Source organism: Marmota marmota, unplaced genomic scaffold, assembly GCF_001458135.2.
Source record: "Marmota marmota marmota unplaced genomic scaffold, marMar, whole genome shotgun sequence".
Lineage (NCBI taxonomy): Eukaryota > Metazoa > Chordata > Mammalia > Rodentia > Sciuridae > Marmota > Marmota marmota.
Genome location: NW_025999982.1, coordinates 1,903,068 through 1,927,497, shown reverse-complemented (window position 1 = coordinate 1,927,497; position 24,430 = coordinate 1,903,068). Strand labels below are relative to the sequence as shown.

General features: G+C 54.4%; 1 protein-coding gene across 8 annotated transcripts in view; it reads left to right on the top strand.

Annotated features, from left to right (window-relative positions):
- Positions 1–22,389, top strand: part of Col11a2 (collagen type XI alpha 2 chain) — a 28,383-nt gene extending 5,994 nt beyond the window's left edge. For 2 of the 8 annotated variants that reach the window (XM_048805097.1, XM_048805099.1), the window contains exons 6-66: positions 825–902; positions 1,556–1,618; positions 2,329–2,508; positions 4,750–4,809; positions 4,916–4,957; positions 5,182–5,244; positions 5,558–5,632; positions 6,108–6,194; positions 6,420–6,476; positions 6,646–6,699; positions 6,788–6,841; positions 6,940–6,993; positions 7,151–7,204; positions 7,404–7,457; positions 7,543–7,587; positions 7,699–7,752; positions 8,197–8,241; positions 8,404–8,457; positions 8,652–8,696; positions 8,818–8,871; positions 9,119–9,163; positions 9,405–9,458; positions 9,559–9,603; positions 9,788–9,841; positions 10,158–10,265; positions 11,156–11,209; positions 11,492–11,545; positions 11,654–11,698; positions 11,785–11,838; positions 11,965–12,009; positions 12,110–12,163; positions 12,265–12,318; positions 12,768–12,821; positions 13,180–13,287; positions 13,431–13,520; positions 13,717–13,770; positions 13,999–14,106; positions 14,234–14,341; positions 14,482–14,535; positions 14,639–14,692; positions 14,881–14,988; positions 15,212–15,265; positions 15,481–15,534; positions 15,738–15,791; positions 15,948–16,001; positions 16,329–16,436; positions 16,836–16,889; positions 17,083–17,136; positions 17,265–17,318; positions 17,854–17,907; positions 18,161–18,268; positions 18,353–18,406; positions 18,559–18,612; positions 18,863–18,970; positions 19,118–19,171; positions 19,425–19,460; positions 19,622–19,675; positions 19,783–20,050; positions 20,560–20,672; positions 21,059–21,265; positions 21,691–22,389. In XM_048805097.1, the coding sequence (XP_048661054.1) occupies positions 825–902; positions 1,556–1,618; positions 2,329–2,508; positions 4,750–4,809; positions 4,916–4,957; positions 5,182–5,244; positions 5,558–5,632; positions 6,108–6,194; positions 6,420–6,476; positions 6,646–6,699; positions 6,788–6,841; positions 6,940–6,993; positions 7,151–7,204; positions 7,404–7,457; positions 7,543–7,587; positions 7,699–7,752; positions 8,197–8,241; positions 8,404–8,457; positions 8,652–8,696; positions 8,818–8,871; positions 9,119–9,163; positions 9,405–9,458; positions 9,559–9,603; positions 9,788–9,841; positions 10,158–10,265; positions 11,156–11,209; positions 11,492–11,545; positions 11,654–11,698; positions 11,785–11,838; positions 11,965–12,009; positions 12,110–12,163; positions 12,265–12,318; positions 12,768–12,821; positions 13,180–13,287; positions 13,431–13,520; positions 13,717–13,770; positions 13,999–14,106; positions 14,234–14,341; positions 14,482–14,535; positions 14,639–14,692; positions 14,881–14,988; positions 15,212–15,265; positions 15,481–15,534; positions 15,738–15,791; positions 15,948–16,001; positions 16,329–16,436; positions 16,836–16,889; positions 17,083–17,136; positions 17,265–17,318; positions 17,854–17,907; positions 18,161–18,268; positions 18,353–18,406; positions 18,559–18,612; positions 18,863–18,970; positions 19,118–19,171; positions 19,425–19,460; positions 19,622–19,675; positions 19,783–20,050; positions 20,560–20,672; positions 21,059–21,265; positions 21,691–21,831 (4,413 nt within the window). In that variant the 3' untranslated portion in view covers positions 21,832–22,389. Of the gene's footprint in view, positions 1–824; positions 903–1,555; positions 1,619–2,328; positions 2,509–2,689; positions 2,826–3,540; positions 3,655–4,749; positions 4,810–4,915; positions 4,958–5,181; positions 5,245–5,557; positions 5,633–6,107; positions 6,195–6,419; positions 6,477–6,645; positions 6,700–6,787; positions 6,842–6,939; positions 6,994–7,150; positions 7,205–7,403; positions 7,458–7,542; positions 7,588–7,698; positions 7,753–8,196; positions 8,242–8,403; positions 8,458–8,651; positions 8,697–8,817; positions 8,872–9,118; positions 9,164–9,404; positions 9,459–9,558; positions 9,604–9,787; positions 9,842–10,157; positions 10,266–11,155; positions 11,210–11,491; positions 11,546–11,653; positions 11,699–11,784; positions 11,839–11,964; positions 12,010–12,109; positions 12,164–12,264; positions 12,319–12,767; positions 12,822–13,179; positions 13,288–13,430; positions 13,521–13,716; positions 13,771–13,998; positions 14,107–14,233; positions 14,342–14,481; positions 14,536–14,638; positions 14,693–14,880; positions 14,989–15,211; positions 15,266–15,480; positions 15,535–15,737; positions 15,792–15,947; positions 16,002–16,328; positions 16,437–16,835; positions 16,890–17,082; positions 17,137–17,264; positions 17,319–17,853; positions 17,908–18,160; positions 18,269–18,352; positions 18,407–18,558; positions 18,613–18,862; positions 18,971–19,117; positions 19,172–19,424; positions 19,461–19,621; positions 19,676–19,782; positions 20,051–20,559; positions 20,673–21,058; positions 21,266–21,690 lie in introns of those variants that run through there. The other 6 variants (XM_048805098.1, XM_015487561.2, XM_048805100.1 and 3 more) reach the window with 6 other exon arrangements.
- Positions 22,390–24,430: the final 2,041 nt, after the last annotated feature.

Below are 24,430 nucleotides of genomic sequence, written 5' to 3'. Positions count from 1 at the left end.
TTATGAAGAATTCATGGCTGGGAGCTGTGTTCCCTGCTTGTGTCTCATCCTCTGCCAGTCTACCTGGAACTGTGTTCTTGGGTTTCCATCCCTTTCTTGAATTAAGAGATTGGAGGCTGGGCGTGGTGGTGCACACATCACCCAGCTCCCCAGGAAGCTGAGGCAGGAGGACCACAAGTTGGAGGCCAGCCCTGTCAACTTTGTGAGACTCTGTCTCAAAATAAAGGGCTGAGGGTGTAGCTCAGTGGCAGGGCACCCCTGGATTCCATTCCCCCATATTGAGAAAAATAAAAATAAATTGGGAGATAGTGGGGGAGGGACAAGCCTTGGGGTAGAAGGTGGGAGACCAGAGTAGGGGAGACAGAAATAGGAAGAAAAAAATCCGAGATGGTAAGACCAAGGAAGAGAAACAGGGAATGGGTAGGAATGGAGGGAGTCCTAATTTCCCATTTCTAGTCTCCCAAACATAGAGATGCAGGATAGGGGCTGTGGTGGGGAAAGGGAAGGAAACTGGATTGGGTGGGTTCTGGGTGGTTAGGGTGACAGATATGATCTGAGTCAGTGGTCTGAAGACTGAAGGAACAATCTCTTAATCATGTCTGCTTCTGTCCCACATGTGGGGCCCACTCCTTTCCCACTTCTCCCTATCTCTCTCCTGACCCCCTCCTCTCCTTTTATCCTCACCTATTTCCCAACTCCTTGTCTCCTGTTTCCCACCTCCCAAACCATCTCCTTATCTGTCCCTCCCCACCCTTCCTGCCTGCAATGACCCCATCTCCTTCCTCTCCCTACCCCGTCCTCCCACCCCCCTTCCCTTATCCCAGCCCACTGAGTCTCTCTACTATGACTACGAGCCCCCCTATTCCGATGTGATGACTACTGGGACGACCCCTGATTATCAGGTAAACTGGAGGGACCCCTACATTTCTCCCCTTATTCCCAGCACCCCTTGCAAACACCTCCTGGACCATTTTCCTCCTCTCCCTAGTTTCTGGGGAGAGACACCATATATTTAGATTATGAAGGTTGACTTACTCGCTGCCCCTCTCCTGTCTCTCTGCTGCAGCGATCTCAGAGCCCCAACCACAGGGCTCCCCCTTCCCCTAGGGGGCGTCGGACCCCTCCCCGAAAGTCTAACCCACCTGCCAAGCGTTCAGCGGCCCGGCAGGCGTCCCCCTCACCAGGCCGGAGGCCCTCTCGAGCTGGAGGCTCTGGTCCAGCAGGTGGCCATCCTTCCCCCTCTCGACGCCCAGCTCGTCGGGCGGCTCCCCCCACTGCCCGGGCCCCTCCCAGGACCAGAGGCAGCGGTTACCGGCAGGTAGAGCCGGGGCATCCAGATCTCTGCCCCCAAACCTCTAGACCTCGGGGATTTACTCTCCCCAGTGTCTGCCCTCCAAAGGGGCTGCAAGATCTGAGATTTCCCCCATCCCCCAGCACAGAATCGCACTGCCCTGGGGCGGGACAGGTGCTGCTTTGCCTCCCTGTGTGCTCTAACCTCCTCTTGCCTTCCCCCTCCCCTTCTCCGCTACTCTCCTCCCCCTCCCCTTGGGGTTAGGACCCCACCCCAGGTGAAGAGGAAGAAGTCCTGGAGTCCAGCCCCTTACCACTCCCAGAGGAGGTAACTCCACCCCCACCCTCATCCCAGCTGGGGGCAGTGGGCTTCTGGGACCCACTCCCCTGGCCCTGCATCTCTTGATGAACCAGCCCTGGCCGGAGGGCTCTTTGTCATATCCCTGTGTGGCTTCTGTCTTCTGGTCACTCCAGACCTATTGGTCTGCTTGTCTAAGTGCAGCCCTTTTCTTTGATGTCCATGCCTCTTTCTGTTATCCTTTGGTTCCAGAATAGGATCCTCTCCATGTCAGTGTCTAGTGGGCTTACTTTCTGTGTCATATTTCCATCCCGAGGATTCATTTTCTGTTCAAGGCTGTCACTTTTGTTTTCTTTGCCTAGTCTCTCTCTGTCTGGTCATTTTCTGGACTCCTTATCTATCATTATGTCCATGGACTGTCCTCCCTGTGTCCCGCCCTCCGGCCACCCTTGTTATCCCCCCTCGGGGCCCATTTTCTGGACATTCCTCCCCAGTTTTGGCCTTGGATGGCTATGCCTTTTCAATTCAGCCACTCCCCTTGCTCTTCCTGCTAGAAAAGTTCCCAACCCCTTCCTACTTGTTTCTGTCCCCACTTTCGTAATCCCAATCCACTGAGTTTTGTGATCCCTGTGGCCTAGGATCCTTTGGGTTAGAAGCTATCAAACCCTGGGGCCCTGAGAAAACCTCCTGTTAGCCCTAATGCCCCCGTCTACCCCCTCTCCCTCCCCATCCCCGGGAAGGAGCAGACAGATCTCCAGGTCCCCCCCACAGCTGACAGGTTCCTGGCAGAGGAGTATGGGGAGGGTGGCACAGACCCCCCAGCAGGGCTCTACGATTACACCTATGGCTATGGGGACGATTATCGTGAGGAGACGGAGCTTGGCCCTGCCCTCTCCGCGGAGACAGATCACTCAGGAGCCGTAAGTGAAAGGAGCTCCTCTTCCATCTTGACCACCAGTGGGCACTGCAAGAATTGCTTCTTTTTGGTTTTGGTCATTGTCTGTTGGCTGTAAGCTGCTTCCCATTGGTGTTTTGCCATTTTCTGTTTACATAAGATGTCTATGTTGCTTGAAAAAGTTGCTTCCTGCCTTCCTTTGCCAGATGTATTACCCTGTGACTCCTGTGGATCCTTCTGCCTGTGGTGATTGGGATTTTTCTTTTTTAAAATCCTATGGCCACTTCCTGTCTTTCTTAGCCACTTCCTGCCTATATCAAGCTGGATTTTATAAAACTTTTGGTTAGTAAACAATTACCTTGTGTCCACTTTTAGTCTGTCTCCATCATTCAGTCTAGGTCAATACAGTTTCTTGTTCATGTTGCTGTCAAAACAATCCAACTTCCTATGTCATATTTTCTAAGCCACAGGCCACTTCTTATGTGTCTCTTCCTGTCTTCTCTAGCTATGGCATCCATCTTGGTGACAGTGTATGGTTGGATTAAAAAGGATCTATTATTTGTGTCCTGATTCTAGTTTTTCATGCTGTCTCATGACAATTTCCGTTGATAGTAACCTACTTCCTGTGAGTCTCAGGTTATAAAATCATAAAGTTTCCATTGTGGACCTAGCTATTTATCCTAGTAACTTTTTATGTGTCCTAACTTTGATATTTGTGTTTTTCTGGAAGAATTACCTTTCACTGTTATTATTCCCTTGGCAGGAATCACTTTCTATTTATTTTGTGAATTTCTTTTCTCCCTGGTTCATGGTAGCCATGTTTTTGTTGAAGGTCCACTTCCTGGATCCTCTTTTCTTGGGTTCTTCCTGTCCAACCACTTCCTGTTTGTCCAGTTTGTTTTCTAGCCATCTTGGCCATGTTTAATTTTTCTTGGCTCTGGCATCATTCTTGCTTCCAAGTGTTTGTCTCTTTGTTTTGTCTTCTTTAGTGGTTTCCCATGTCTTCAAACACTCCCTGTCAGTTGGGATATTTCCTGTCTACTCCATTTCATCTTTTGCCTGCCTTGCAGTTATGGCTGCCTCCTGTATCCTGCTGCCTCATCCCACACCTTCCTTCTCTAATATTGCCACCCTTGACCCTCTGCTGCTTTTCCCTTGTGCTGCATTCTGGGTAATTGGGGTTGATCTGGGATTTGGGAGATTTGGGAACTGATCATTGCCATTTGGTCAGGATTGGGGGGGGGGAGCATTCTGAAGATCTTTGAGAGGTGGTGATGGTAGTAAATATCCTCCATTCTCCCTGTTCTTATTTTGGTTCTGATCTTAGAATTTGGAGTATTCATCTGAGTGGAAGTGTGGAAGGGAAGGAACTGGTGGGCTTGGAGTATAAATGAGGGCCAGGGGAAGGGTGTTGCATCCTTGCTAGGATAGGAACTGGGAGGATTTGGGGAGCCCACTGTGAGGCTTGGATAACTGAGCCCAAAAACCAGGTATGAGTTTTGAGTTTGGGCTATTGTGGGGTCTGCTCTCCAAATCTACTTAACATTTGTATGCTTGGGCTGGGATTGTGGCTCAGTGGTAGAGCGCTTGCCTAGCATGTGTGAGGCACTGAGTTCAATTCTCAGCACTGCATATAAATAAATAATTTTTAAAAAGTCTATTGATAACTAAAAAAGAATTGTATGCTTAACACTGGGGAACTTTTAAACTTGTGAACCCCTTGAAATTCTAAGTAAAATTTTATGTATAAGGGCATATTTTCTGGTGAAAGACTCATAGCTTTCATCAGATTCTCATATGAATCCATGTCCTATCCCAACCCCCAAATGAAAAATCTATCTATAATTTTAGATTCTTTTTTGATGGACTGGAGTAAGGCTGAGGAAGTGAATGATTTCTTAAGGTTCTAAGGATTCCTGGGGTCAAAGAGAGTTTTGGGAGATAGGGTGAGGTCCTCCAGAAGAGGGCTTGGGAAGATCGAGGGTTTGAAATCTCAGAAAGAGAAAGAGGTTCTCGGGGAGATGGAGATGTTGCATTTGCTGAGGTGGGGCTGGGAACTGGAGGGTGTGGGGAGCCCTAAGGTCTTCTTGGTAGACTTGGGAGGTCTGTGAAGAGGGAGTTTGAGGGAGGAAAACTGAGAAATTTGGAGGCAGGGTTAGGGAGGTCTCCAAGGAACCTGAAAATGAAAGTTGGAGTTGGGATGGGCAGTCCTGGTATCCTGGCTGCTCACAGACCCCACTGGGGGTTACATGTGTGTCTCCCTCAGGCTGCCCTTGGACCCCGGGGGCTGAAGGGAGAAAAGGGTGAGCCTGCAGTGCTGGAACCTGTAAGTTACACTGGTTACTGAGCTGAGGGAGGTGGGAAGAAGAAAGGGAAGCAGAGGTGGGGGTGCTGGCCCTGTCGTCTCTGACTTTTAACTTTTGACTCCACAGGGTATGCTTGTGGAGGGACCCCCTGGCCCAGAAGGCCCTGCGGTGAGTGCTGCTGAGACATTAGCCTCTGTTCTCTTTTCAGAGATGTTTCCTACAAGCTCATCCATGCCCTTGCCTGCACCCAGGTCTCCTTCTTAGAACTCTGGAGAGTCCTTCCAATGAAGGCTTCCAGATTCCCAGACCTCTTTTGTAGAGAGCTTCCCTCAGGCACACGACTCTCTTCTGTCAGATGCCTACACCTGACCTTCTCCTCTTTTGTTCCTCAGGGATTGGCTGGTCCTCCTGGCATCCAGGGGAACCCAGGCCCAGTTGGAGACCCTGGAGAGAGGGTAAGGGCGTGTTCTGCTGTGGAGGGTGGGGAGCTGCCTTTGTACTCAGTGTGTGTACGGAGTATCTTCAATATTCTTTATTAGGTGACTGTTTGAAGGGGTAGTTGAGTGTCACATGACCCAGGAAGGAGGGCATATTCTGGTGGGGGAGGGGAGTAATCTGGTGTCTCACCCACATTTTTCTCCACAGGGGTGGGGAACTCTGGAAAGATCTAGGGAAGTCAACATTTAGTCTATTGAGGAAGGTTTCAAAATGATGTCCAGGCCCCAACATCTTCTTACTTGTCTCCCTATCTTTCTCATTTTTTCCCAGGGCCCTCCTGGCCGAGCAGGACTTCCTGGATCTGATGGGGCCCCTGGCCCTCCTGGCACATCCCTCATGCTCCCAGTGAGTAGTCTTCTGAGCTTTGGAGTGGGCTTCTGGGGAGTACAGGGGAATTGTGGTATGTCATCATGAACCAGAAGGTGGGAAAAGCCATGAAGAGTCTCTAAAGACCATCAACTCAAAGACATGGATCTTTGGTGAGGGGATTGGGGCCTTATTAGATGATTTAGAATCAAACATGGGTCTTCTAGAAGTAAACTTGGATTATCTAGATCTGGGCAGGAAATCTTCTATTTCAGAGGCCTAGAACCAAAGGAGAGGCTGGGGAGGAAGAGACCAGAGAATGGGGAGAAGGGCAGGAGATGAGCTTCTGAAAACTTCTAAGTGTTGATCCAGAACCCACAGGAGATGCTGGAGGAGGGCACAGGGGTGTCCCAGAATCTGGGGATGGGGCAGAAATGTTGGATGAAGCCTCTGGCTGGGAAGGCCACATGGATTTCCTGGAAGATAACTTGGATCTTCTGTCCTTGCCCTTTAGTTCCGGTTTGGTAGTGGTGGAGGTGACAAGGGCCCTGTGGTGGCAGCCCAAGAAGCTCAGGCCCAGGCGATTCTGCAGCAGGCACGGGTAAGGAGGGTTGGGGGAGAGGGGTTCCTAATGAAGTTTGATGGGAAAGGGAAAATAGTAGAAATTTAGGTTGGGGCAAAAGGAAAACTGGGAATGTCTGGATTGGTTTGGGTTGGGAAGAATATAGAGCAAGGGGTGAGGATTAGGAACAGAAAGGCAAATTTGGAAGGTTGGGGTTCTCCAGCTGCCTCCTCCTCAACTCTGCTGTTGCTCCTGCTCCCCTAGCTGGCGCTCCGTGGACCCCCTGGCCCCATGGGATACACAGGCCGTCCTGGACCTCTGGTGAGTGAATGGAGTATTGTGGAAGAGGTTCCTTTATTTGCATGTGTGGGTATGAATGGTTCTGGAAAAGAACCAGGTTGGCAGTTGTTTTGCTTCTTTTGTGGGGGGTGCTTTGAGGTCACTGTTGGGTATGTCCTTCAACATGGCCATCCTCTCTTCTCTCTTACAGGGACAGCCTGGGAGCCCCGGCCTAAAAGGAGAATCTGGAGACCTAGGACCTCAGGTGACAACTCTCATATTTGATTCTTAGCCCAGTGTCTCCTTCCACCCCATCTAGGTCATTAACCCTGCCTCTGTTCCTTCTTCACCAGGGGCCTAGAGGACCTCAGGGTCTCACAGGCCCTCCTGGCAAGGCTGGGCGAAGGGTGAGTACCCCAGGGGTGGCATGGGTGTTGGAGGGAGATGGGGCTTGGATGGGGGAGGACTACCCCTGCTTGCTCTGACACTTCCCTTGTATCTCCAGGGACGAGCAGGTGCTGATGGAGCCCGAGGAATGCCTGGAGAACCTGGAGTGAAGGTAAAAGGCTTGGGACCCTCTGTGATGCCTATAATTCCAGCCCCATTAGTGCTCAGGTATCCCCAGGGTACAGTCTCTCCCCGCTCAGGACACAGTGAGGAGGGGTAGGTTGGGAAAGTGAATGGGCCTTCACTCTAAGTGTCCCTCTTCATTTTAGGGTGACCGAGGTTTTGATGGACTCCCAGGACTACCTGGGGAGAAAGGCCATAGGGTGAGTATATTAGGGGCTTGGCTTTTGTGATGAGGGCAGATCTTCTGTGGAGGGGAGTAGGGATCTCCAGGCAAGGAAGGGTGGCCGGGGAGCTCAGCAGGAGCTCAGTGAATGTGATTGGTTGGGTAATTGAGGAGGATCAATGTCTGTCTGTGGTGGGGACTCTGAGACCCCTCTTAGCTGTAACTCCATTTTCCAGGGTGATACTGGTGCCCAGGGCCTTCCTGGGCCCCCTGGTGAAGATGGAGATCGGGTAAGTATTGTGACAAGGACAGGGTTTGGGTGCAGGAGAAATCTAGAAGTCAAGTCTGCTTTCTCACTGTGTTCTCCTCCTTTAGGGAGATGATGGGGAGATTGGGCCTCGGGGGCTGCCTGGAGAGTCGGTGAGTATCCCAAGGGGTCAGGCTGGAGGCAGGTTCTAGGGACAGGGGTACATAAAAGACATGTGTTCTCTCACCCAATCATGCTATCTCCTTCCCCAATCTTGAATGCAGGGACCCCGAGGACTTCTTGGTCCCAAAGGCCCCCCTGGTATTCCTGGGCCCCCGGTAAGTGACTGCCTGACTTCTAACCCTGACCTTACATTTTGACCTCTCCAATTCTTTACCTTTCCAAACTGTTTTGCTTGTCCCTGTCCTTCCCTGCTCCACTTTCCTGTGAGCTTTCCCACCCCTGGCCGCCCATCTCTGCTCCAGCCTTCACCCCGAGAAGCACTTGGAGGGCCATATGGCACAGTGCACCAAAAGCCCTGAGTGCAGCCAAAATGAAATAAAAATACTCAAGAAAAACAAAACAGAAACCCTCTAACCCACAGACCCAAGGTCTGCGGATCTGGGATGGCTGGGATGGCTTAGGTTTGGAATGAATTGGTGGTTTGACCGATGAGCGTCTGCTCAGTCCACCCTCTGCAATGACCAGGCCTCTCAGAAACCACAGGTCCCTGCAGGCCTGGCCCCACATTCCAGCCTGCTCACACCGCTCTCATGTTTCAGGGAGTCCGAGGCATGGATGGTCCCCACGGCCCCAAAGGGAGCTTGGTGAGTGATGGGCATGGAGACCTGGCAATGGTGGCATGTTCACTGCCATTTTAACCCCCTATCTGTTCCTGGCTCCTACCCTCTTGGATGGCCCTGCAGCTGTCTGCCATGTTTGTTCTGTTACCATCTCCTTCTGACCCCTGCCTGGCCACATGTTTCTAGGGACCCCAGGGAGAGCCAGGACCTCCTGGACAACAGGGCACTCCTGGGACCCAGGTAAGTGGCCCTACCCACACTGTCCTCCTTTAGTGACTTCCCCTGGGCTTCACAAGGGGTCAGACTCTGGATGGGACAGAAAATTAAGGGTTGCAGTCACTCACTGCTCATGCTCTGAATGGGAATGCGGAGGGTGGCTTAAGAGAATGGCCCACCCCGTGAGGTCCCTGTGATTTCTCTCTCCCTGTGTGTAGGGTCTCCCTGGGCCTCAGGGTGCCATCGGCCCTCATGGAGAGAAGGTGAGTGGCTAAGTGATTTGGGGGAGGGGGTGTGTAGGGAGGGCTTGGAATATCTACTGGAGCTTTACCTATGTTATTCCTGACCCCTCTAGTGACCCTAATCTTCCTCATCTTCCTATAGGGTCCTCGAGGGAAACCAGGGCTCCCTGGCATGCCTGGCTCAGATGGACCCCCGGTAAGTGTGTCCCCATCTCTTAATCCAAATTTCCCTTGGCCCTTCTCCCCAGTGCATCACCCCCAAGCTCATTTAGCAACCATCCACACAGTGTGTCCCTTGCACTGAAAGGTCACTGGTGGTGTCTGTCCACAGTCAGTTAGGCTTTGTTAGGTCACAGGGGGAATTTGGGTTGGAAGAAGTTTAAGAAGGCGTGAAGGGAAGGTGACAGGAACCAGAAGTCACATTCTACATCTTCTACCTCCAGGGTCACCCTGGGAGGGAAGGTCCCCCTGGAATCAAAGGAAACCAGGTGAGATCTTCCATGCCTCCTTTTACCTTCTAAAAATCTCCACCAAGACTCTGAGGCTTCAAAGTCCTTGGAATTTCCTTGTCTCACTATTCACATAGCTCTGACAATATATTTAGTCCCCACACCCTGGAACCCTATCCAGACTCAAGTATCTTACTGTACTTCCATTTCGTCCACTCCCTGAGGTCTCCACAGTGACATCCTAAGTTCTCTTTATCAATGCCTCTCTTTCTTCTTCCAGGGTCCTTCGGGACCTCAGGGTCCTCTAGGTTACCCAGGACCTCGAGGTGTCAAGGTAACTGACCACAGGGGAGCCAGATAGGGGTCTTAGGAGCTTGGTCCTTCCAACTCAGCCTCCATCCTCTGATCCCTGTCTGTCCTCCATCTGATTTTAGGGTGTGGATGGAATTCGGGGTCTGAAGGGTCATAAGGGTGAAAAGGTGAGCACTGGCCCCCAACTTCCCAGCACCTTTGTCCTCACCACCTCTTTCCCTTAGTCTGTTCCATCTTGCTCCCCACCTTGTGAAAACCACCCTCCACCTGTATTCTCTTCCATCTGCATTTCATTTTAACTCTCCCAACCCTCCATCATCTGTGGTGTCCTCTCACCTCCATTTTTCTCAGGGTGAGGACGGCTTTCCTGGGTTCAAAGGTGACATAGGTGTGAAAGGTGACAGGGTGAGTAAAAGCCCCCACACAGGTCCCTCAACTCCATGTCCTAATGATCCTTCACTTTGGAGTCCCCAGTTGCCAGCTTATTCCTTAAGACTATTCCTCCCCAATTCCAGTGCCTTGGCCCCTTTAGAATCTGAGCCCATTGGGATGACAGCCCCATGGAAGGTGCCACACTGGGCTTCCAATCACACTCACCCTGCCCTGTGGGGCTTCTGGGACCCCTCCCAACTCCACTTACCCTCACTGGTGTTCACCTCTCTTCTTGGGGCCCAGACCCTCCTCCAGTTCTCCATACTCACCTCCCCAACCTCTCACTCAGGGTGAGGTTGGAGTCCCTGGTTCCAGGGGAGAAGATGGCCCCGAAGGGCCGAAGGGACGCACTGGACCTACTGGAGACCCTGGGCCCCCTGGTCTCATGGGTGAAAAGGTGACAGGGATGAGAGTCTGGGCCTGGGTCCTCTGGGGATGTGGTGGCCCCACAGGGGTGCTGGAGCAGAGTTTGTGTGGGGGCTGCCAACAGTGGGAGTCAGTCTAAGATGGCAATGCGTTAATTATGCCCCTCTGTGTACATAGTTCCTTCTGGTCACTATTGAGCAGAGTGGGAATATATATAAAATCCAGAAAAAGTCCTCATTATGACAAATTTGGTTTAGAGAAGGCATTGAGGGGCATTTTCACCTGCAAGGCAGAGTGAAAAATGTGTCCAGACTCAGAGCAGTAGGCTCTGTGAGAGAGTCAAAGAGGAGGCGAGAGTTGTGGCCTGGTGCTGTGCTAATTCATCCTATCGGCCCTGTGAGGTAGGCACGACAGTCCTGTTTTGCAGGATTGAGCCTGGGCAGGCTGGCTACAGAATCCCTGCTCCTTGGGATTGCCTTGGCTGGATGAAACCTAGAGCATCAAGAGGAAAGGGGTACATGGGGAGGAGTTGGGGTGGTGCACTGCCTGAGCAAGCAGACAGGGGCTACAAGAGGACTGACTGGCCTTGGTGGGAGTAGCCTTGGTGGAGTAGCAGTAGGTGCTGGGAAAGATGGAACTGAGGTTGACAGGTAAGCAGTGGCCAGATCACAGTGACTCTGAAGGACTTGATGTAGCTGCAGATTTTAGTTAGAAGACATGTGGGAGGCAAGATCCTAGCACTGGAGTTGGGGAAAATCTACTTGGGAAGAGTCTACAAAAGTCAGGCAATTCATGGGGCAGGTGACCAGGGGCTGGGGAGTGTTGCTGGGAACTGGCTCTCATCTCTGAAGGTTGGGGTCTCCAGGGTAGAGGGGTATCTATTCCTCCTTCCATTCCTAATTGCTCGCTGTCCCTCCACAGGGCAAGCTGGGTGTTCCTGGTCTTCCTGGCTACCCTGGACGACAGGGTCCCAAGGTGATATGATGTTGCATTGTGCCCCTCCTTTTCCCTCACCTGTCTTGGATTCCAGGAAGCAGAGCAGCAGGGAACCCTAGACAGAATTTAGCCAACCTTCATTCTACAGATTTAAAAAGAGGCCCAGGGAGCAGCAGGGGTTTGTCCAGAGCTATCTAGTTATTGGCAAGGCCCAGGTCGCCCCAAATGCTGTCTTTATGGCCTCTCCTCACCCCCTTTGGCCCTTGTGGAACGTGTCACCTTTCATGACTCCTCAATTTTCTCCCTTCTCCATCCTCCCAGGGATCTCTGGGATTTCCTGGTTTTCCTGGAGCCAGTGGAGAGAAGGGAGCCCGGGTAAGCTGGGAGAAGGAAGTGGATGCAGATGGAAGGGCGGGAGGGGACGTGGGGGCTCTGTGGGGAGTCATCCCCCGGGTGATATTCTCTCTATTTCATTCCCACCAGGGCCTGTCTGGAAAATCAGGACCTCGGGGAGAACGGGGACCCACGGTGAGTTCAGAAGGGAGAAAAACAGGTGATTCAAAATCCAAATTGATGCATTGGGGCATTTCTGACAACTCTTCTCCTTTCCCTAGGGTCCACGGGGTCAGCGGGGGCCCCGAGGTGCCACTGGGAAGTCTGGAGCTAAGGTTAGTGGTCTCTGCAGGGCTCTAACTGCCCTCTGCCGGCTGAACCTCCACTCTCCCTTAGTCTTCCTACCTTGGGGGTAGTTGGGAAGCAGCTTCTCCTACCCCCTGACTCTGTTTTCCCCACAGGGAACATCAGGTGGTGATGGCCCCCATGGCCCCCCTGGAGAGAGGGTGAGTGTGGCTTGAGGGTCCCATTCCCCAGAGAGGAAGCTGTGTTCCATTGGCCAGCACCCTTGCCCTTCTCTTCATTGAGCCCATCTCTTGTCTCTAGGGTCTCCCTGGACCACAGGGCCCAAATGGATTTCCTGGCCCCAAAGGCCCCCCAGTAAGTTGACTGTTGATCTCTGACCCACCTTAGTTCTCAGGGTCCTTCTACCTTATCCCCCTTCCCAGCTAGAGTTCACCTGACATCTGAACTCCTTCCAGGGCCCCCCTGGGAAAGATGGGCTGCCAGGACATCCAGGCCAGAGAGGAGAAGTGGTAAGTGATGGCCCTTAGTCATTCATTCATTTTTTTTTTTTTTTTGTACCAGGGATTTTGTACCAGAGGTACTTAACCACTGAGCTACATTCCCAGCCCTTTTGTTTCTGAGACAGGGTCTTGCTAAGTTGCTCAGGGCTTTGCTAAGTTTCTGAGGCTGGTTTTGAACTCATGATCCTCCTGCTTCAGCCTCCCAAGTCCCTGAGATTACAGGCATGTGTCACTGCACCCAACTCTGGTCATTCGTTCTTGAGTGGCCCCCTCAGACCCTCAAACCCCAGAGCTATCTGGAAGGCCTATGGGAGGTCCTCCTGGAAGAGCGAGTGTGCCCTGGTGCTGCTCAGACCCAGCCCAGAGTTTGGAGTGACCCTTCCCTTCCCCTGGGAGCCTGGGATTTGCCCTCCTATCCTCACCTGCTCTGACTGCTCTCTTCTGTCTTCCTCTCTCAGGGTTTCCAAGGGAAGACGGGCCCACCTGGCCCTCCTGGAGTGGTGGGACCTCAGGTAGGTCTGCCCCCAGGAACAATGGAATCCAGACCTGGAGTTAATGCCTGTGACCCTCTTCTCCCAGTCACATAGCCCTATCCCTGCATTGCCTGGCTGACCCTGGGGGCTGGGATTTGGGGCAGGGGTCCTGAATCTCAGTTTCTGGGATAGTTCCCTCCTGTAGAAGAGGCAGTTTCCCAACAGGGATGCCAGGTGGTGCAGGTACTCCATACTGGGAAAGGCCAAACCCAGCAGTGCCTGGGGAGTCCATGGAAGTTGGGGCAGGGATAGAAGGGCTCTAGGAGGTGGCCAGAGTGATTGCTTTGTACAGAGGGTGGGACGAAGGGGCTGAATATGGGATTATGCCTTTCCTCAGGGAGCAGCAGGAGAAAGCGGCCCCATGGGTGAGAGGGGTCACCCAGGCCCCCCAGGGCCTCCTGGAGAGCAGGGACTGCCTGGCACAGCTGGGAAAGAAGGCACAAAGGTCAGTGAGGGGCTTGTGGAGGGGACCTTGGGGACTGGGACTTGGGGTGCTGAAAGGGATGGGTAACAGAATTTAAAGGGCCTGAGATCTCTCTGCCCCATTTGGGAACATGATGTGGCTCAACATCTCTCTTTTCCTTTTAGGGTGACCCTGGTCCCCCTGGAGCCCCAGGGAAAGATGGTCCTGCTGGACTAAGGGGCTTCCCAGGAGAGCGAGGCCTCCCGGGCACTGCTGTGAGTGTGACCCCAAAATCAACTGCCTGTAACAAGTCACCTTGCATCCTGACCCTCCTCTGTGTCACTCCCTGCTCCCATCTCTCTGAGCCTGATTCCTCTCCCTGACCCTCATCCTTCCCAGTGTGTGTGAAACCCTTTTCTGTGAAGTCCCGCCTTTCCATCTCACCTATTGCTCCAAATCTGTGTTTCATAGGGTGGACCTGGTTTGAAGGGGAATGAAGGTCCGGCTGGCCCCCCTGGCCCTGCAGTGAGTTTGGGGTCCCTGATGGGAAGTGGGAAGGAACAGGGAAAAAGGGTGGATGAGGAAAGATGAGGTATAGCACTTGGCAGGGGCCATGGGATTGGGCAGAGGGAGTCTAGGGTCAGCTAGGATGTATGTGACTTTTAGTTCTCCTAGGAACCGTGGTCAGGGTTCTTCGATATGGGTGACCTGGAGTCTCCTTTCTGAGGGGCCTTACTCCATCTCATCTCTTAGGGCTCCCCTGGGGAGCGAGGTGCAGCAGGATCTGGGGGACCCATTGGTCCCCCAGGGCGTCCAGGTCCACAAGGTCCCCCTGGAGCAGCAGGCGAGAAGGGCGTCCCGGTGAGTGTTGGGGGCCCTGGGGGGCGGGGTCTGTGAGCAGTGGGGTGATAGCTCTGGGGTTTCCTATGGGAGTGTTTGAGGGTGAGGGTCACATCCTGGCCATGACTCCTTTCTTCATTTTCCATAGGGAGAGAAAGGCCCCATTGGTCCCACTGGCCGTGATGGGATACAGGGTCCTGTGGGGCTTCCTGGTCCTGCTGGACCTCCGGGTGTGGCTGGAGAGGATGGAGACAAGGTAAGGGAACCTACCTGGTATGGGACCAATCTTCTCTCCAGATGAGATGGCTGATCTGGACATGACCACCTGGTTCCTGTCTTATTATTTGCTCCCTCTGCCCTTCTCCATTCTCAAATGTCTCAACTGTCCTCTCCCAGGGTGAGGTTGGAGACCCAGGTCAGAAGGGCACCAAAGGGAACAAGGGCGAACATGTAAGTGCTCATGATCTTGACTTTTGACCTCCTGGCCTTTAACCTCACCCCCTCCTGGTTTCTCTCCTTGTCTTGATGTTGCTGACTCTCCTTTCTCCTCCAGGGCCCTCCTGGACCCCCTGGGCCCATTGGTCCTGTGGGGCAGCCTGGAGCAGCGGTGAGTGCCCCTTTCCTCTCAATTAAGGGCCTGAAAGTCTCTGTTCTTCCATGGATTCACCTCTGCCCTTGAGGTTGGGGCTGGAAGTGGGGGCCCTGGATCTGGTGCCCAGCTCTGTGTGGTGCCACAGAACACCTGACCCAAGACCTATCTTTGTGTCCTTGTCTTTGTCCCTATTCCTCTTCCAGGGAGCAGATGGGGAGCCTGGAGCTCGGGGGCCCCAGGGACACTTTGGAGCCAAAGGTGATGAAGGAACAAGAGGATTCAATGGGCCCCCAGGACCCATTGGCCTTCAGGTGAGTTATGGGTGGGCACAGGGGCTGAAACACGGGGTCAGAATGAGGCTGATGTTTGCCTGAGAGCCCTGCTAGCAGCCTGCTGGTAAAGACTAGGGAGGTGGGGACAGAGGCCTGGGGAGGTCTGTGGAATCTGAGGGGAGGGAACTGTGGGGGCTGCCTGCCTGGGGCTGTGCTTTGAGTGGGTTGGTCACCTGGGTCTGTGCTTTCTATACCCACACAGGGCTTGCCAGGCCCCTCTGGGGAGAAAGGAGAAACAGGAGACGTGGGTCCTATGGTAAGTGTGACCCCTAGAGACTCCACCCCACCTCTAGTTATCACTACCTGCCCAGCCAACCCCTAGCCTGACACCGCACTGTGACCTTGCTGTCTGCACCCTGTCCCTGCCCTCTGCCCAGGACCTCTGCTCCCCCAGCCCCCATCCATGCTTGTCCTTTAAGTTCCTTCTCTCACTTCCCCTCCCCATCTCTGGCATATTTGTTTCCCCCCCAGGGCCCACCTGGCCCCCCAGGACCTCGAGGCCCAGCTGGACCCAATGGTGCTGACGTAAGTCCTCCCAGCCTTGTCACTTCAGGCCAACATGGTTTGTCCTCTGCCTTCCTTTCCCGGACCATAAACTCTAGTGCCTTCTCAGGTGTCAAGAGAATCCCCTGACCCTTGGCTCTGGCTACCTTGCTGCTGTGGCTTGGGCCCTCATCCAGACCTCTGCCTTTCCCAGACAATGACTTCTCTTTCTGTTTCTCTTCCAGGGCCCACAAGGTCCCCCAGGAGGTGTTGGGAACCTGGGCCCCCCTGGAGAGAAGGTAACTGGGAAGAGGGGGATGAACCAGTCTTGGGGGTTGGGGATGAGGATTGGATTTCTGCCGAGTTTGGTTGGGTGTACGAAGGAGAATGAGATGTGGGGAATATCAAGAATCTTTGGGGGTGGGGAGAAAGATTTTGACTCAGTCTCTTTCTAGGGGGAGCCAGGAGAGTCAGGGTCTCCAGGGGTCCAGGGAGAGCCAGGTGTCAAGGTGAGTGACAATTCTAAGGTCTTACTCCCCAATGCCCTTCACCCTCCTACTGTACCTGCATCTTTCTTGTGACCCCTTGGAGCTGGAACTCCTCTGGAGCCCAGGAGTCTCTGCTGCCAGCATGATTCCTGGGCCTGGGTGAGCCCTGCCATCATTTCCTTGAGGGGAAGAGGGGCCAGAGGACTCCCCCAGAGGTCTGACTTTCTGTGTGTCTCACTTTGTCCCCAAGGGGGTTAGGGGAGGCTGAAGGTGTCTTGGAAGTTGGGGTTGCATCCCTGATCTTCAAGATCCCCTCGAGACCCTCTATACCCTGTACTTGTTCTCCAGGGTCCACGTGGGGAACGTGGAGAGAAAGGAGAGTCGGGGCAGCCAGGAGAGGCAGGACCACCAGGGCCTAAAGGCCCCACAGGCGATGATGGCCCCAAAGGGAATCCTGTGAGTTGGAGGAGTGCGAGAGGGAGAGTCGGTGCATGGGAGACCTGGAAATATGGGCGTGGGGGTGAAGACAATGGAGTGTGGGAGCCCAAGGGGCGGGCGATGCAATGGAGGGGGGCTCTGTGAACAGAGTCTCCTGGGAGGGGTGCATGGGGCCTGGAATGCCAAAGGAAAGTGAGCTTGCCCTCTAGTCAGTCCCTGAAGGCATTAGAAGGCATGCGGGGTGGGAGGTGGGAGGTGGGGAGGAGGGGACGCTGACACCCTCTTCTAAGGGTGCTGCTCATGGGTGCAGCCTGAAGAGATGAAGAGTGTGGTATTGTCCATACCCTGGGGGTCTGTGCTGGCTCTGGGTGGGTTTGGGGGGCTGTGACTCTGACCTTTGTTTTCCCTTTGGATCAGGGTCCTGTTGGCTTTCCTGGTGACCCTGGCCCCCCTGGGGAAGGTGGCCCTCGGGTGAGTCTTACCCAGGGGAGGGGAAGGGGCAAAGAGAGTGGGGCTTGAATGGAGGGGCTCTGTGAAGCTGATGGGTTTGGGTTTTGGGGAGCTGGGGAGTGGCAGGGAAGGCAGAGAAATGGGAGGATTGGTAGTTTTGGGGTGATGCCAGCCATGTTGGGGTCTCACTTCCGACCTTGATTTATCCTTGCAGGGCCAGGATGGTGCTAAGGGTGACCGAGGAGAAGACGGCGAGCCAGGACAGCCTGTGAGTGACCAGTGACCCCCACCTTCTGCCCCACTGAGCGCAGCTGTCAGAACCTGTACCCATCTTCTCCATTCTTAAGGGGTCCCTGGTCTGGAGGCCACTAACCTCTCTAATTCCTCACTCTCTAGGGATCCCCTGGACCCACTGGGGAGAATGGACCCCCTGGACCACTTGGAAAGCGGGTAAGAGAGGTGGATGCCTAGGATATTGGGTGGTAGTCCTTGGGTAGGGTAGAGAGAGGCTGGACAATGGCAGGTGACGGGCCTTGTGTCGGGATTGTTCTTGGGTGTGGTGTGCGTGTGCATAAGCAGTCATTTATCAGGTGCTGTTACTTTTGGGTTTTGTTCTTGGATTTTGGGTCTATCTGTTCTTGCCAGGGGTGATGTTGCTTAGTGACCAATCAGAATGGATGCTGGAGGAGGGGCTGACTTTTCCAGAGACCCCCTGCTAGCCAGGGTTTAACCTCTTAGTTGCTGGAGCAGAAGGTGGGCCACTAGGTGGGATGTGGGCTGTTCACCAAATGTATAGAACTATCAGATTTTTTAACTGGCATGGCTGTGCTTGTTCTTAGTTTGTGAATTGGTCCTCTGTGTTTGTGGCTATGTTTGTACGTGTGTTTGCATGTGAGTGTTCGTGTACAAGAGGACAGGAGTGGGAATGAGCAGAGCCTGGCCGCCTAGTGCCTCATCTTTTCCTCCCTCCTGCCTCCATCCACAGGGTCCTGCTGGCACGCCTGGTCCAGAGGGGCGACAAGGAGAGAAGGGAGCCAAGGTGAGGGGGAGGCTGCCCTGCTGGAACATTCCCTCCATCTTCCCCATCTCAGATCCTTGTGTTCAGATGCCTCCCCATGTCCACCTTTCTCGTGTAGAGCCTTGTGGGGATAATGGCTCTGGACTTGTTCTTGCCCCGGGAACTCCTGAGGTTTCAGTCTTCCTAAGAAGAGCTCACCCCTTCATTTTGGACCCCTGGACCTCCTGCATCCCTCCTTCTGCCCTTTAGGACACTTTCCTTGTGTGTGTTTCAGGGGGATCCTGGTGCTGTGGGTGCCCCCGGGAAGACAGGCTCTGTGGGTCCTGCAGGCCCAGCAGGCAAGCCTGGCCCTGATGGTCTGAGGGGGCTCCCAGGTGCAGTGGTGAGTAATGTGGGGGATGGGCAGTGGGAAAGGTGCAGTGTGGGGATGCTTCTACTGACCTCCAGGGTTCTCTCCAATCTGTAGGGTCAACAAGGGCGTCCTGGAGCCACAGGCCAGGCTGGGCCCCCAGGTCCTGTGGTGAGTGACAGGACTGGGCTGGGTGTGTGGGAAGGGTGGGTGCCCCGGGGCAGTGGTCACTGAGCTGAATCTCTAGAGGAAGTAGGAGGTGGGGGAGGGGAGAACTCGGTCGCATCTCTCCCTAGAGTGAGTGACTTCGTATCTCCCCACAGGGACCCCCAGGGCTTCCTGGCCTCCGAGGTGATGCTGGAGCCAAGGGAGAGAAGGTGAGTGGCAGACAGACATCGGCCGGGTGTCTCTCCCATGGCCCTCACCCCTGAGACCTATGGGGATATGAGTGTCTACCATTGTGATTCAGGACTCCAGAACCCATGGCACCTTATTCAATGGGGCCATTCACAGCTGCTGCTCTTGTCCACAGACCCTGTACCCATTTCTCCCTTTATGTCTTGGCCCTTCTTCCCCATCCATATGATTTCTTTATGCATCCCCAAGACCGCCTGTCCCCTTCTCTAGGGTCACCCAGGTCTCATTGGACTGATCGGGCCCCCTGGAGAGCAAGGAGAGAAGGGTGATCGAGGACTTCCTGGCCCTCAGGGCTCCCCTGGACAGAAGGGAGAGACGGTGGGTTCTGAAGGTCTTGGGAATTTGGGTGGGAATCATGATGGAGGTGGGAGAGTGAGGTTGGGGACTCCACTGTGGGGTGAGGGAATAGATACTGGGGGTGACTGGGAGAGGGTCCTAGTTGAACAAGCCCTCTCTTCTTCCTAGGGCATCCCAGGAGCATCTGGTCCCATTGGTCCTGGAGGGCCCCCTGGTCTCCCTGTGAGTACCCATCTGTTCTTCCTCTAAATCCCTACACCTCACCTCCAAGACCTCCCAGTGGCTTTTCATGGCACCAGGCTAACTGTCCTGAGTGTCCCCAGCGTTTCCTCCTCCAGGAATGTTTCTGTGTTCCCACCTGGCTGCCCCTCCTATAGTAACCTAGGGTCCTGTGGACTTGTGACCTGGGCCTGTCCATTTCTCCATGACCTGTCCTTCTCTGTGGTGACCATTTATTTGTGTCTTCATTTCATAGGGACCTGCTGGCCCCAAAGGAGCCAAAGGAGCCACAGTGAGTGACCCTGCTGCTCTGACCTTTGCTCCCCCAGCTTTCTTACCCCTTACCCAGTGGATCCCCTCATTCCAACTGGGAGAATGATTTAACCCTTCTGTGACCTTGATCCCATGCTTGACCTCTTGACCTCTCCTTGACCCCATTAATTCTGTTGTCAGGGCCCAGCTGGACCCAAGGGAGAGAAGGGCGTCCAGGGTCCTCCAGGACACCCGGTAAGCTATGGGCAGGGCCTGTGCCTCTGACTGTCTTCCATTGCAGAGTCTCCTCTGCTTTATCATCATGCTGATCTCATATCTCCCCTCTCCATCTCTCTCCCCAGGGCCCTCCGGGTGAGGTGATCCAACCGCTGCCCATCCAGATGCCCAAGAAGACTCGACGCTCAGTGGATGGAGGCCGCCTGATGCAGGAAGACGAGGCCATGCCAACAGGGGGTGCCCCAGGCAGTCCTAGGGGGCTGGAGGAGATCTTTGGCTCACTTGACTCCCTGAGGGAGGAGATTGAGCAGATGAGGCGACCAACAGGGACCCAGGACAGCCCTGCTCGCACCTGCCAGGACCTGAAGCTGTGCCATCCCGAGCTGCCTGATGGTCAGCACCAGCCTCAGGGCAACGGCCTTGAGCAGGCAGAGTCCATGTTGGGAGGGTCTTAGGGAAGGTGCTGGGCTGGGATGAGGGGCTTGGAACAGGGGCTCTTAACCACCCAGGTCAGAAGTACTTCAGTGTTTTAGCAGCTGCTATGGTCCTACCAAGCTCATGGCAGCAAGTGTCCATGGGAGTAGCTAAACACACACACACTTGCGTGTACACAGATGGATACACATGAATACCTACAGTATACTTTGTACCCATTGCAAGAATGTCATACTCTTCCACTCTGAGGAGCCTGGGGTCACTGTTGGGGGTAGGGGTCGAGTAGGGGTGATGAGGGAAACTGAAGTGGGGGGGAGAAGGACTGGGAAACTGCACATGGTTTCTGACACCTTGGACCCCTGCACCCCCGATACCCCCAGCCCTCCCCACAATGCTCTCAGTTGATGGGTAGGAGGAATGTGGGGTGGACCTTGGTGGCCCAACCTCTCCTGTCCTTTACCCAATAGGAGAGTACTGGGTGGACCCCAACCAGGGCTGTGCTCGGGATGCTTTCCGGGTTTTCTGCAACTTTACCGCAGGAGGGGAGACGTGTGTGACACCCAGGGACGACGTCACACAGGTTCGAGCGAGATCCCTTGACTACTCCTCCCTTGCCCTAGCATGACCCCCTCAGAGCCTAGTGTTTTCTGGGTTCATGTGACAAGTTCCTTGGCTTTTGCTGTTCTCTGCCCCCTGCCCCCCAGCTTGCTGACCCTCCTCCACTCCTGACTCCCTTCTTTCCTTCTCACCTGTCCTTGGAAGCTGTGTCTCCCTCCCTTGAAACCCCAAGACAGAAGTGTGCCTTTCACTTAGGCCCAGCCCCCTGGTTCCCTCCCTGGCCCTCACTCCTCTGCCAGCCCCATCCTCCTGTCCCTGCCCTGCGCATGACCCTGGCTCAGCTGCTCTGGCTCAGTAGATGCTCCTTAGACCCTCCTGTGTCTCCCTCTGACCCTTCTCTCCTTCCAGTTCTCTTACGTGGACTCAGAGGGCTCCCTGGTAGGTGTGGTCCAGCTTACCTTCCTGCGCCTGCTCAGTGTCTCGGCCCATCAGGACGTCTCTTACCCCTGCTCTGGAGCATCGCGTGAAGGTCCCCTGAGGCTCCGGGGGGCCAATGAGGATGAGCTAAGCCCAGAGACCAGCCCCTATGTCAAAGAATTCCGAGACGGCTGTCAGGTGGGAACCAGGAAAGCTGGGTGGGGTGTGGACCCCAGATCAGGCTGCAGGAAGGAGGTGGGACACTCTTTGGGCAGGGCAGTCAGGGACAGCCAGATTGCTGGTGTCACCAATGCCTGAGGGAGCTTAAACAGGAGGCAAGGAGGGTGGGAAGGATGGGAACCAAGCTTATATGAGCTGTCCAGGTGGGGCTCACCTGTGCGCGTACACAGGTGTCACATGGGGTGTCATGCAGGCTCATACATGCAAATACATGCACTCATGGAATCATAGGTGGGCCTCTTACATCCCTAGTCTGTACATCTTGAGTCACTGGATGGCCTCTAGATGCTTAGAGGAGAGGCAAACCTGGGACTGGGGTTGAGAGACCAGGGGAGGTGGGTGTTTCCACCTCACTTACGCCTCCTCTCCATCTCCCTCTCAAGACACAGCAAGGCCGGACGGTGCTGGAAGTGCGCACGCCTGTGCTGGAGCAGCTGCCGGTGCTGGACGCCTCCTTCTCAGACCTGGGGGCCCCTCCGAGGCGGGGAGGGGTGCTGCTGGGGCCTGTCTGCTTCATGGGCTAGGACCGTCTCTGTCTGACCCTGCCCTTCAGAACCAGGCCCACCTGGAATCACAGCATCAGCTCTGTGCCACCTCCCACAAAGACTCCTGACCATCTAGGGAGCCTTGGACCAGGGCACTGAGAGCCCCTAGTCAGGGGCGGTCAGGGGAGGGGTGAATGGGGGGGCGGCTGGGGCACCCCAGTGGCAAGGGGGCATCTGGGACTCCCAGCCCTCCCACCTGGAGCCTGTGACCCATTAGAGAACTGGGACCCTTATTTAAAACTCACCTCTCAGTCAAGAGGAAGAAGAGGAAGGACACTGTGTATTTTGTATTTAAAAATAATTATATTAATTATTTAAAGAGTGGAAAACAAAACAACAAAAAAGATAAAGAGAGAAATGCCAACAAAACCAGATGCTGGAGACAGGCTCTACAAAGGGGGGCCTGGCACCCCATCCTTGCCTCAGGGCTTTCCTCAGTGACTATGGGGGATTTCTGGGCTGAACCCCACCTCCCTAACATCCCACGTATAGTACCCACTGTGAATGCTGGAATATATGGTCTCCTTTGCCTCAGGGCTCTGACTTTTCCTCCCCAGGTGGGGTTCCCTCATCTCTACTACCAGCTGTTGGCTCCTGACCCACAAATCTGCTGTCCTCTTTCACTTGGTGTGGGTCTGGTAGGAGCTGCCTGCTACTTGAGGACTAAGCTAAGCCCCCAGGGAAGAAACGGAATATTGAGGGGCTATGCAGAGTCTGGGTTCAGAAAACGTTAAAATACTGAAATTCTTCCATATTGACTGGCAAATTGCCATGGCCCTTAGCCCCCTGAATATGTCATGGCCATCCTGTCCTCCCCTGGCACCTCTTAGCCTTCCCTGATCCTGCAATTAAAGGGTTAATGTCTGGCCTATGGATGGAAGGGACTCGCAGGACCCCATCTAGCCCAGTGTCCATTCTGACGGTTAAATAATGTGATTGTCTCCTCCTGGGTGTGTGTGTTGGTACTTGTGTTGTTATTTCAGTCTCCCCCAAACCTCACCCAATGCTCCTTCTTTCCAGCTGAGCTGGACCGATATAGATGGCTTAATCCCTTAAATCTGGAGGGCTGGATCAGTTGGGCTGTCAGGGCCCAGAGTTTACAAAGCCTGGGTGACCAGTGTGAAATCACAGATTGCCCTAGTGACATCACACGGGGACTGAGTCTTGACCTGGGGTTCTGACACTAAGTGCAGGATTGTTTCTGGATGTGTGTGTCTGCCATCCCTGATTTCACTTCAAACACAGCCCCTAATCCCCCACCCCCATGTTTAGAGACTGCAGGGCTAGAAGGAGTCTTAGATGGTCCCGTCCAAACTCCTTGCAAATGGGGAGACTGAGGCTCACTTCCAAGAAAACGTTTACTGCACCGCTGGTCTAATTACCTGATCCCCCAGACCTGCGACATCTTGTCATAATGAGTTAGGGATGTTGCCAGGCGGTCCACACTCCCGGGTATTCGTGCCTGCATCCTTCGAGGTTTGGGACTGTGTGGAGACTCCTCCCACTCGAGACTGCCCCCCCCCCCCCCCCGGTCTCCTTCCTTCCCAAGCTGCCCCACTCCGGGCATATTCAGTAGCTCTAGGATCTTTTGGTCAGGTGTCTGGGTCAGCCCCTCTGTCCTGGGGAGGGGGGACGTGGCTACCGGGCATGCGTACCTGGCTTCCAATCCTCATATAGTGGCTTGATTCCCTCCAGTCCTGGTGGTGGTAAACTTATTCCCGGGGCTCATCGCAAGTGGGACGCCCCTTTCTCATTGGACGCCCTGCTGCAGAGGCGATTGAGGGACGGATGAGCACGCCTGTGTGCCCGCGGGCGTCTGTGTTCACATCTGCAATCCCAGGGGCGGCCCCGGCCGATTGCCTTGTACCCCTGACCCCAAGATAGCGTCTCTGTCCCTCTTCCTCGTACTTCCTTCCTGAGAATCCCCGACCACAATCCTTGACTGTCTCTGTCCTCAACGACGAAATCAGCAAGTCTCGGAACCCTTTCATTCTCTATCCCAGGAAACCCCAGAGCAGGTGGGAACCCAAAGCTGGTGGACAGCCCTGCTCCGCGCTCCGGCGCCTCCGGCTGGGCTCATCTCCCCGCCTCTGCTGACCCCTGCTGCCAGCACCGAGACCTCCGCCCGTCGCAGGGCAAGGGAACCCGCACCCATTCCCAGCCCAACTGGGTCGAGCTGAGGTTTCTCTGGCACGCTTTCGGCAGTTGGTGCCAAACCACAGAGGTCGCCCCAAAAGCACAAAGGGAAGTGTCCCCAAAGACCACTTTTGGTCAGATGCTCTGAGCCCAGAAGGCTTTTCTCCTTGGAAACAAATGCTATAAAGTCACTCAAATAACAGTTGTATACAGCGGTTAGGTCCCCAGGCTGATCCACAAAAGCCCATTTAATTAGTGTGCCAAGCAACCCCATCTAACAATTTTATGAATGATTCTGGGCCAAGCGGCACTGGGGATGCCAGGAGCACAGCCCTCTTCTTGCGGCTGCCTTCTCCTAGCCTGTCGGAAAGCTGTGCCTAGTTCTAAGGAAAGATGGGAGGAGTTTAAGGGCAGAGCTCCAGAGGGGGGTTTTGGGGTGGGA